The sequence below is a fragment of the Cottoperca gobio genome, chromosome 13, assembly GCF_900634415.1.
Source record: "Cottoperca gobio chromosome 13, fCotGob3.1, whole genome shotgun sequence".
Taxonomy (NCBI): domain Eukaryota; kingdom Metazoa; phylum Chordata; class Actinopteri; order Perciformes; family Bovichtidae; genus Cottoperca; species Cottoperca gobio.
In genome coordinates, this window is record NC_041367.1 from 11,695,145 (window position 1) to 11,707,433 (window position 12,289).

The 12,289-nt window shown below is 39.6% G+C and overlaps 1 protein-coding gene across 4 annotated transcripts in view; it reads right to left on the reverse strand.

The window, feature by feature from the left end:
• Nucleotides 1-11,163, reverse strand: part of rtn2a (reticulon 2a) — a 14,786-nt gene extending 3,623 nt beyond the window's left edge. The window contains exons 1-6 of one of the 4 annotated variants that reach the window (XM_029447054.1): nt 11,048-11,163; nt 10,131-10,184; nt 9,164-9,745; nt 7,645-7,851; nt 2,770-2,977; nt 1,801-1,939 (exon numbers count right to left, since the gene is read on the reverse strand). In XM_029447054.1, the coding sequence (XP_029302914.1) occupies nt 1,801-1,939; nt 2,770-2,977; nt 7,645-7,851; nt 9,164-9,745; nt 10,131-10,184; nt 11,048-11,078 (1,221 nt within the window). In that variant the 5' untranslated portion in view covers nt 11,079-11,163. Of the gene's footprint in view, nt 1-1,800; nt 1,940-2,769; nt 2,978-3,154; nt 3,176-5,397; nt 5,674-7,644; nt 7,852-9,163; nt 9,746-10,130; nt 10,185-11,047 lie in introns of those variants that run through there. The other 3 variants (XM_029447055.1, XM_029447056.1, XM_029447057.1) reach the window with 3 other exon arrangements.
• Between the last annotated feature and the right edge of the window lie 1,126 nt (nt 11,164-12,289).

Genomic DNA, 12,289 nt, shown 5'->3' on the forward strand with positions numbered 1-12,289 from the left:
AAGAAAGGAAAGAGCTCCAAATCCAAAACTCCGAATATGGGTCTCCGTGTGTCCCCTTATATAGTGTCACAGTACTGTGTGAGGGATCCAGTGCTGCCCTGATATGGGACACCCCTGTCTCAGATGGAAAGAGAATCCAGCTTAACCCAGGCGTCTCTGCGTACCCCCTCCTGTGTGCCATGCCACATACCGGCCAGGTCAGGGTTGAGACTGGGAGGTATTAGGGGGCTCAGTCAGCTCACACTGACTCATCATTTACTACAAATGTGTTAAGTCTGTCTGGTCACAAACTGCTGCTGTTAATTACTGAAATGCAACGATTATACCAGCGATGATTCAACCTGAATGCTGATATTTAATGTGCTCAGTGCTGATACTGAAACAAATACAATATTTGGCCTTTAATTCTAATACCACCAGTGAAGTTTACCCTCTATAGTGTAACAACGACGTGCAGTAACTGCTGCATCAGTAGCACCTGTCCTGATTTGTCATGTGTCACATTTAGTATTTTGTCAAATGTATTTTATTTTATTATGGGAGGCGTTTTCTACAGATCTTTACAACTGGAAAAATAGTTTTTATAATTGTTACATTATTTTTTTATTTTTAGAAAAGTTCAGAAAGTTATATAAACCTTATCCATTACAAAACTGGCAACTAAATAGATGACATTTTTAAACTGGTATTTGACATACTATACCAACGAATGCACGGTTCACTGGTCGTACATTTGACACTGTTCCTGACCTTTTATGTGGATTAGTGTGATGAGTTTCTATTGATACTGATATTGATATGAGGACTGCTGTGTATATATATATATATATATATATAAATATGGCATTAATATATAATTTCTATGAGGTTTGTGCACATTGTCAAAATGTAATAAATATGCACCTTTACCAATGTACACATATTAGCATAGCCTTAGGCAAACATTCTTTATGTGTAATAAATTAAAACATGTGCAATGTCCTGTACTACGCCTGGTGTGTCCTTTTAATATAATACCAGTATTACTCCTCACCAATAAAAAGCAATAAAAGAAAATAGCTTGTGTATATTAATACTAGTACAACTATACAAACTGTATATCATGCTCAGCATTATGACAACATATTAATTTGGCAGAAGTTTTGTCCAATTTAGAGGTCAAATTGTCAACTTCAACACGTGGACATCTCCCTTTAACCTCAAGTCAAAGCGTACCGTACATCATGCAAAGTATACTGTATACTGTATACTGTATACAGTACAGTACTGTATACTGTATACAGTATACTGTATACAGTATACAGTATACTGTATACCCCGAGGCTGGATAAAACGCATTGATGAGAAAAAAGCAAATCAGACCGATTGCTTTCCACATATTTACCAAAGCATATGTCATCTGGCTTGACAGTTGCCGTGAGGGATATTGCCCTAATTTAGAAGCAGAGTCGTCAACTGTGAGCTAGCGTAATGAGAGAGAGGGTTGGCATGGCAATGCTGTCATCTCCAGTGATGGAGGGCACTGGGATGATGGAGGGAGGAAGATGACAAAAATAAAAGAATGCAGAGAGGGAACTGATGTCTGGGTGAATGAGGGTGAAAGGTTATCTAGACAGGGTGACCCAAATCTTTAAGGACAGGAAATTAGGAGAGAAAGACTGAACACACACACACACACACACACACACACACACACACACACACACACACACACACACACACACACACACACACACACACACACACACACACACACACACACACACACACACACTCACTTAATGTGCAAGCTAAGCTCACCTTGATGGACTCCAAGAGGTTTCTAACAAAAAAGAGTCCCTTCAGAGAGTCAACAGCAGACAGAGCCATGACGATGGCTTTCTGCATATAGAGGTCAGCCTCCTCTCCACTGAAGCTGATGTCCAGGTCCAAGTATGACCTGAAAGGAAACGAAAGAAGAAGAAGAAGAAGAAGAAGAAGAAGAAGAAGAAGAAGAAGAAGAAGAAGAAGAAGAAGATATTAGATGCAGAACAAAAGGAGGCTGAAAAGACAGAAGTTCTGACGATGAGCATAAATGGATGACCTTGCTGTACTGTTCATTAAATAATTACATTTAATGACACAGTGATGTGTTTTCTTTAGCTGCAATCCTTCAAACCCAAATGTAAATCCCGTCAGTTTTCAGAGTTTATAAGACCACACTTTTTAATTTGCTAGGTCACCTTTTATAATTAGTCTATGCACATGTCATTTCATACATAGGAAGGTGCATCAATATTTAATGAAAGTACTTAAGTTAGCTATTTATTATAGAAAACTACACAAAAAACGGCATTAAAACACATTATTTGCATGAAAGCACACATACACTGATGCAGCTTGGTACTACAATGATTGAACTGCCTGAGCCCCAATACAAGCATGTAAATAAAAATAAATAAAAAATATATTAAAGTATTAAAGTAAGTATCAATTAATAACCATAATTTGATCCACTAAATATTAAATTATAGGATATAAGTAAAATACAGTAAAATATCTGTGAATTTTAAAATGCAGAAAATCTGCTTACTTGAAGAAAGGAAATAGAAACTGAAGTGGAAAGGCTTGTAATAAACTCAGACGGTTGTTTTGGGAAACATGTATACACTGTGACTGAATGGGGTTAATCTGCCTCTTTTCCATATCCTGACCACTGGAGAAAAAGAATGAGAAGAAGGGAGAAATGTCCACTGTCCTTAAATAATAGATGAAAGCAGAGCATCTTACTTGAAGGGATGTTCTCCATCGCCCCAGTTGAGGATGCAGAGGACTTGGTAGTAGATGCGCACTGAGATGGTGAAGCACATGACAGCCAGGGAGACTGTGGAGACCACAGTGATGACGCTGAGCTGGAACAGGGACAGCAGGCCGACCACTATCCCTGTTAGGATCATGCCTGTTCGCTCCGTGTCCTTCCAGTAGATCACGTCCATCACTGAAAGACAGGGTGAGAGGAGAGGATGAAGAAATAGTACAGAGCAGAACAATCAGGAGGAATACATGTGTGGCTGTAGTGACATTAAATACTGATAATCAGACATTGAATTTTGAATAATTGAATTTAAATGGATGAGATTTTGCAGCGATTCAGTCCAGAGAATAATTGACATACTGCTGATACTTTAATCACCAAACTTGTGAACCACATCGTCCAAGAAAAGATAAATAAGCTGGTTTGTAAAATTTAAGAAGAGATTTTCTAGCAGTTTCGAGCAACATCACTGGAGCCTCCAGCCCTGAGGCCCACCAAGAGGAAGAGTAGCAGGAAGATACAATAGTTCAGACATAGGAATAGGACTGGATAGAGAGGCCAGAGAAGAGGAAGGGGGGGGGGAGGGGGGGTACATAAGGCAGAGAGCGATTTTCAGCTTCCAACACACATGTTAGCTCCGAGGACACGTCAGGCTTCGGCTAAATTTAGCTGTCAGATGAAAGAGGGAAGCAAGCAGTCGAGGAGAGTGCAGCCTTTCACAGCACCTGCCGACAGACATCAGGCCACCAGCAGCCCCTTTTCCACACCCTGTTGGTGTCCCTCTCTGTCACCCGGCAACAGCTGCCTTGGAGACAGGCGTATTTCTTTTTGCTTGTCATTCAGTGAAATGCTAAACCTCTGCATTAGAATAAAGGGAAGCCTCTTTGAAAAGAGTGCACTGACAGCAGGTGGGTCATTTTAAAGCATCACTGCACACAATTAATACCCATGATGCCCCTGGAACAAACCTGTCCAACGTGTTTGTTTGTGTCGTTGTCATTTCTGGGACAGGGTCAGAGTAGGCAGCTAACTTAGTAAGAACAATGGAAAGAAACCAACACTGGAGTACAGAGAGCATTAAATCTATGGACATTTTCCACGCTAAACAAAGGACACATGGAAGACACTGCTAAATTTAAAAACACGGGCACTGTCATATATAAGTAGAAATATCCACACCCAGCACTTTATGGTTGCCAAGCATATCGTAAAGCCTTGAATGAGTTCTTTATATATAAGAAATAATTATTTTGAGAAATAAGTTTAATTGCTTTCTTGCCGAGAGTTAGATGAGAAGATTGATACCACTCACATATGTGTTTAGTAAATGTGCAGGTACAGAGAGCAGTCGGTTAGCTTAGCTTAGCATTAAGACCTGAAACAGAGCTAGCTGTCTTTATGCTAAGCTAAGCTAAGCTAATTGGCTGTGAGAGTGGTTTCAATCTTCTCATCTAACTCTCAGCAAGAAACTAAATAAGCATATTCCCAAAATGTCAAACTATTACATCATGAACTGGCATTATATACAACCTGTGGGAGAAAACATGCATTTTCTCTGTTCTCTAACACTTGTGTATTGTTGTGGCTATAATAAACAATGCAGCCTTTAGGGCACCTCAGACTTCCTGTTTCTTTTTATTGCCATTTATAACTTATCTCATCTAAACCTATGCTGTACTAACATTTATATACTTCTAGTGTACTTCATGTGCAGCTGTATCATCGTATCACAGATCCTAATACAGTGAATGACTTAGTAATCAGTGAATAGTAATTACCACCAATCAGTTAGGACATTCTCTGTAGCACAATAATGCAATCAAAACCAGCAGAATTTATATTAGTGTACTCATTGTTTGACAAACATACTTGAGGGAGTGATTGCATGAAGGATTAATAATCCAACCAATCAATAACTCAACCAATCATCCAGCCAATTAACCAATAAGAACATAAATCACATGGCTCACGTATATTTTATTCAAACCCAGCCTGACATCATTTCATATTAACAACTTTTTCATTTGACCCACTTCATGTCAGCTTAATCACATGTGTCCAGGAAATCTCATAATGTAGTACTACAATGTGAAATGTCAGTCAGCTCTTCAACATAAAGAGGAAACACTCAAATGTAACAGAACCCAGGTGGCAAAATTAACTATCTGCCAAAAGCATACCACAACAAGACTCATTTGAAAGACTGTTGCCAGTTTGAATAAATGAAGGCTACTAATACGGAGACTTCCCTGCAACATCTGAACAGCTCATCAGTTAAAAGCCAAACACAACTCTAGCTGACGGACGCTGCCGCCTCCAGAGACTCTGCTTGTAAAATGATCAAAGAGGAGCGAGAATCCCACATTCGCTCACCAATACACCACAAGTCACAAAGCTGAACAGTCCCCTACTAAATACTAGAAGTTGTTTCCACCCCTTCATACTTGAATATATTGCTTTCCTCTTCCCTCTCTTCTCCCTTAAATTAAACACCTCTCTTTGCAGTAGCTGACTGTCACCTCACGGCTGAAAGCAAACACCTAAGAATCGTCTACATAGTTGTCTTAAAGTATCCTCTTTTCACTTCAAGCGCATGTTCTCACCTTTACTGGCCATTTTGGTTGCTGCTCCAGTGTTTCCTCTTACACCCTCTGTCCCTCTCAATGTCCCGCTAGGCTCCCCTCGTCCCTCTGAGCTGTTTTTGGCCACCCCCTGCTCGCTCAGCAGTCCAAAGGCCTGACAGCCCAAAATAATCTTGTTCGCAGCACCGCCCACCTCTAATCAAGACTCCCAGAGCTTCGCACATACAGAAGATGATTCACACCATTCACATAACTCTCTCAAAATCCCAAGATCTTCTTCCTCAACGCAATAGTTCACTCTGAAGCGGACTGAAGGACTCGGATAAAGTTATATAGAGTTGTGTTAATCATGTGCCATCTAACACCTGAAACAGGAGAAGCAGGGTTTATTTTCTGTTACGTCACCAAGCCAAACCTTTCTGTGCCACCACGACTGATAATAAATGGATGAGGGGCTTGATTACGGCGGATGAGTTCCCTTTTTATAGTTTAGAGTTGGAAATGCTGCTAAAAATAAAACTTGTTTCATTGTAATATGCTTGGAAAGAAATAGCCTGATAATTAGACAGAATTGCTTCATTTAGCTTCAGTGTGTTATGCATGTATTTAAAGATGCTGGAGATGTTGATGGTGATTCAGAGGTCTGAAACCTCACGTGATTGGTTGATGATACTATTTAGGTTAACACATAAATTCCTTGCAGAGTCTGGGTTTGGTATCATTTAAATGTTTTGATTCAAGTGTCGATATAATACATGAGTAACGATATAATTGGCTTTCAAAATATGACATTTTGTTCTACAGAACACCTTTGTTCATTTAATAAAAGCTTTTCAAATGTTAAGTGTTGTTTCAATGCAATCCGTTGTGCAAGAACAAGAAACGCTGCGAGAGACTGAAAAAGACAAAAAAGCATCGAGGTTCGGTATGCAGCCCCGACAACAAGTAATACAACCAGAAGAGACACGATGCTCCAACAGATGCATGCGTGCTATTTATTCAGGACAACCTCTGTCATCAGCCTGACCACACATTCATCAAGGGTCTGAGAGTTAACTGAACCCCCCACATCCACTAAAATAAGACTGACTATCCACTTAAAATACCATCAAGCTGGAGGGCAGGATTTTATCTCTCGCTTTCTCTGTGTCACCAAAAAACTCCCACAAACCTGCATATAAAGACACAGACTCTCTTTCTGTGTGTGCGGGACAAACAATGATACACAATCGTATCAGCGATGGTGGTGTGCACGCCAAAAGCCAAGAATGCTTTCCCCACAATTAGCAAATCATTCCTGAGATCCCGGGAGAGGGTTACTATGGAGACTCAATGAACAGGCAGGACTTCCGGGGAGGTGGGGGTAGGCGGGTCTATCTTTGTCTGCCTGCTCTTGAAGGTCCATGCTGAAAGCGAAATCTGATATTTTCCTTATTTAAAGTATCGATTAACGAGCCGAGGGAGAGGATCTCGCTCAGCAACAAGACAAAGAAAGAGAGAGCAGAGGACGTTAGAACGAGAACATTGCTAACACTTTATAAAAACCATCATTAATAAACCTTACATTAATAGATATTTCTGTTAACAAACAATGAAATGATGATTCATATTGTTTATAAAATATTAGTGATGCTATAATTATGTTGTGTTATCAGTAGTATGTGTAATATGAAATAATTTGTTTATAAAATATATATCATGGCTGCTAGGAGACTATACACACATTATAACATTTTATAAACAATAGTATTTGTTATTGATTATTAAATCATTTGTAAATCTTTAAGAAATTGTTTGTAAAACATCTTTAAAAATAACATTATTAAAATAACCAATTATTAACCATTGACAAAGTAATAATTATTTAAATAATGTTTATAGATGGTTTACAGCTATTTATTAACAATCTAAGAAAGTATTATAATCATTAGTTGCAACTTTATAATTAACTATATACTATATAACTTCATTCATAGACGGTTTACAAACCAATTATTAAGAACAGTTTTACAAATATCTGGTCCATCTATCTGTCGTTTTATTTTTATTAATGATTGGTAATCATTAATACATACTTAATGCAGTATATACAATGTTTCAATGTGTGCAACAATAAACTGTTAAAATAAATTATAGCATTACTAATAATTAGTAAATATTAAATATCAGTTAACTGTAAAGTTTAATTTAATAACTATTTGGCATTGATTAATGATGGGCATTATAAAGTGTAATCATTATTTAAAGATACAGATGTGAATCTTGTACCTGCTATGAGAGTGCATACTGTCGGGTCCTCTGATAGGTTAAGGGCTGAAAACCAGTGATCGCTGACCAGCTGTTCCTGAGAGTTTCGACCAATGGCAGCTGGCGACGATGATGCCGGGCCTCCGGGCTGCACAGACGTGAGCAGCGTGACTGAAATTGTTTCTCTGGTGACGGGAGACTCTGGATCGGGGGTCGGTGAGGCTGCTGCTGCCGGGAAACAAAAGATGATGTCACTATAATGATGACATCACAGCTGACTGGTTGTACATGCTCAGCTTGAGCTAAAAACCACAGCGTGCCACAGTATTTGGACTGCAGCCTTTGTGTTGTGGTTCCAGATTTAGGTCAAGGCATTTCTAATTTTTTCCATATTTACAATCAAAGGTAAGAAGATAAAATAAGATAAAATAGACTGTATTCTACCATTGGTAAATTTGCTTTGGACATCGCAGTATCTGCAGTATAAAGTCAGAGCACAACAACAATACAAAAGAGAACAAATACATTCATCCATTCACAATCTCTAATGGATGTTGCAAGAGTCTGATCATTTAAGGCTGATTTGATATTGTAAACATTTTGCTCCATTGTTTTTGATTAATTTAGACAAGAAGCCGACCATAAGATATTCAGAGTCTGTGATGAGTATGTCAGTGTTTCTGGCTACATATTAATTGCCTTCGTGGAGTAAAAATTATTTGGCTCCTTTCATTACTCTCATGATACAACTGAATATGAATATGACAGCATCTTGCATTAGTCAACGCATCATTTCAAATTAAATGAATGAACAAAATATGGACTGAAGAAAAACCTTAGGATGCTTATACATGTTAACATTTCCCCAAATCACATGTTGTCATATGCGTGATTGGTCAATGTTTCATGGTCTGCTTTGCCTGGTGGGACATATATATATATACATATATACATATATACATATAGATAGATAGATAGATAGATAGATAGATAGATAGATAGATAGATAGATAGATAGATAGATAGATAGATAGATAGATAGATAGATAGATAGATAGATAGATAGATAGATAGATAGATAGATAGATAAGCTATTTCAGGAATGTGAAAGTATGCACATTTTGATGAAATGAGACCTAAACATTTTCAACATTCACACACAGAAAGATCTTAAAATGCCTCTAGATCATTTTCCAAATAGAGGCCACCATTCACCCTGCAGTCATGTCTTGCCATCATTTCTGCCTCTATGCCACATTACACCAAGTGTTCCTCAAGAAAGGACATTTACGATCACTATAAGTCAAACTTATAACCTTTATTATCATGAATTGACATTAGGCGGAATAAGGAGGAATTACCAGTGCCTGTGTTTGGTGAAGCGAAAACCAGATTGTGAAATCTTCACTATGGCGCTCACTTGAAATGACGTGTAAATACCTTACTCAGTTTCTTTGTTGAGAAGTTATCACAAGGCGAACAAAGTATTCATCCACTATACAGAATAAAACAACCTTCACACATTCCTCCTGTTTCTCACCTTGAAGTATCTGTAAGGGGCTCTGATGCTGGGAAGACAGGGACGCAGAGGGACTCTGGGCAATCTGGGTCAGACTGCTCGGAGACTCCTCTCTTTGAACTCCTGCGTCTCTCCCCTGAGTTTCTGGGTCCAGATTTTGGGGAAAGGGCTGAATTGTAATGGTCTCAGTTTGTCTGTTCTGCTCCCTCCTCACGGCTGCACTCGCCTCCACTCTCTCCTGCTCTCTCCTTTCTGAGGCTTCCTGTTCTTCCTCTCGACTGAGGAATGCATGAGGGTCCCACTCTACATCGGGGGAGTCCAGCAGTGTTTCCAGGGTGTCCGTGCGGATCAAAGTAGTGCGACTTCCCCGAGAGCCACCTCTGCGTCGGTCACGGAGGTGTCGCGAGGCTCCCACCGCCTCCGGCTCGGCAATGGCGATGTAAGAGAAAGTGAGCTCGGTGGAGTGCTGGCGCGGCGTGCCCCAGATGGACGGAGATGAAGCCAGTCCCTCGTCATCATCTGGATCTCCATCTTCCCCCTCCTCATCGTCCGACCACTCCCTGGCCGTTTGCAGCTCGCACAACTCAGACTCTTCATTTCCGCCTGAATGGAGACAAAAATAAAGAAATATGGTCACCCCAACCATAGTTTGTTGAATTATAAAGACTGCTGCTAAGAGTGTGAGTAAAAGTCCAGTGTCATACGAGGAAAGTGCTTTTGCAGGTGTGTCATTTGATGTCAGGGAGGAAAAGATGTGATGTCTAAAGTGAATGAAACCCTCTTTAATGATAAGTGCATAAACATCTCTCCTTCCAAAAATGTAGCTGTAATTAAAATGTACTTCTGTGTTTACCCATGCTACTGCTTTAGAGGTGAGAGAGACGTTTTCCTCTAAAGTGAAGTTCAAAAGAAAGCCTTCAGTAAGCAGGGATTTCTTATTTTAGTAAGTATTGTGAGACAGAGTTCGTGTCGCATGTCTGCTTCGTACCATCGGTGCATGGAGGCGTTGAGTCTGGTGTAGACGCTACAGAGCCATATTCCTCTGGAAGAAAACACAGACACAATTTTACATAAATGTACTAGTGCTCATGCTGTTGCACAAGATTGTCGGAAATATGTTGCTTTTTTTACGTGCAGGAAACTCACTCATTCATCTTATTAGTGTGCCACTCGAAACATTCAATACATGTGTACTAACGTGAAATTATTAATAACATAAAAGCCCAATAAACAGTGTTGTAGCCTGTTAAAAAAAAGGTTAGAACAGTGAAATTCTTTATATGATTGAAGAAGCTACAGACAACCGTACAATCCTCAGACTGTAGCATACTGTAGGTGAGTGAATACAGACTCATTTCCTTACAGAGCTAAACTGGCAGCAGTAAAGGCCTTCACTACATTAGATAGCCAGCATGACATTAGCTAATAAATCAACCCAGGCAGCATATTCTCTTCTGCGCATGTATGCACACATGCAAATATTCATAAACCACTTGAACGTAATTGTAGAGACTACCGTGTGAACATTGTGACAAAAAGATGAAATAAAACACAGATATAAAAGCATGCAACAGAAGCTTTTAGGAATAAGAAATAACTTGCATTCTTCACGTTCCTGCCTGCAAAACCTTCTCGTACACAACCACATAAACATGTACAAATCAATGGGAGGCAACGACAACAGAACAGGTCTCCCTCTGCACTGCATCCATCCATTCAGCCATGTGTTTATTAAAGGTAGGAGGGAGGAAGGGGACTGAGCTAACACATACGATGCTTACAGCAGTTAGCAAGAACAGATGCTGAGCTGGAATATACAGGCTATATATAAAGATGGTATAGTGAGATAAACCGACCTCCCACATGGAAACACAGAGGGAAACAGTAGAACAAAAGCAGACTCACGGCAGTGGGAGAATCCTAAAACCTGGCCCATACTCCATCAAGGCATCGCCGGGCCCATCCAGTCTGGAAGCCCCCCCCCACCTCCTCTGCTGCCGGCGCTCAGGTCCTGTGGAAATACTCTCTCTCTCTCTGCTTCCTCCTCTTCCTCCTCCTCCCTCTGCTTCTTGGTCGAGCAGCTTCTAACTCTCCTGCCTCCCACTGCTGCCATTCAGTCAGCAGCCCCGCCCTGCCTGCCTGCCTCCTCTCTTCATCTCTATCTACTCTACAGCAGAAAGGCAGGGAAGCAAGAGTGTGTCCCTGTGTCTGACTGAGCCCGCAGTCATTTCCCATTCAAAGCTTATCTGTGTGTCTCTCCCTCGTCATGTGATTTCATCTCAGGATATCATAGGAGCAGGCTATGACAGAAGGAGTAACAAGTCATTTATAATATATAACATGAGCATACAAAATGCACACAGAAAAGGATGCAGGTTCATAGCTTACCAGCATGTAAGGTTGATCAGCTTTACTATGTTTTAGCAATATACATCATATTCCAATTTCAAATATGAGAAAATATTGTTTTTGACAAATAAATTGGAACAATACGGACAAACCTCAGCTAAATGAATCATTAAAGCTGGAGTATTAATAATGTACAGACTCAAGTACAGTAAAAGTCTTTGCAGTCTGTGCAGAAGGTGAAAAGCAGGGGGAAGCAGTGTGTAACAGATGCTGCTACAAACTGTAACTGGATCATGATTAATGGAAAAAGGTTAGGGTAGCAAATGAAGGAGTTGCAGGAAGATGTGTGACCTTTCTACTTAGATTTTTATACAATTTCATGTTAAATGCATTAAGGCATTATTAACAGGATAACATGTTTAAAGTGAGACAATGTAACTTTTGAAAGGAGAAATAAAAGATGTTTTCCTTCAAAAGTTGAATTCATAAGCGTTATTACTGACCTTTGCTTAATTCAAAACACTAAGGTTTATTTATTTTGCTGTTAAAGCCTTTCTTGGTCTGGTTTGACCAGTGGCTTTCTATGGATAATACTAATTAATGTTTTCAAACTTTAGATAGATATTGCTCTGTAACACTTAACTAACAAAATCATTCAAATAAATAAAAAAGTGGATTAACTAAGTGGGTTCATGGGAAACATGTTCTGAATTTTAATTTTACAATTCTATACTTGAGTAAACATTTTTGAACTTCCTGTGTCAGCCTGTCTGGTGTGTGCATCCTCAGTCTTAGTAA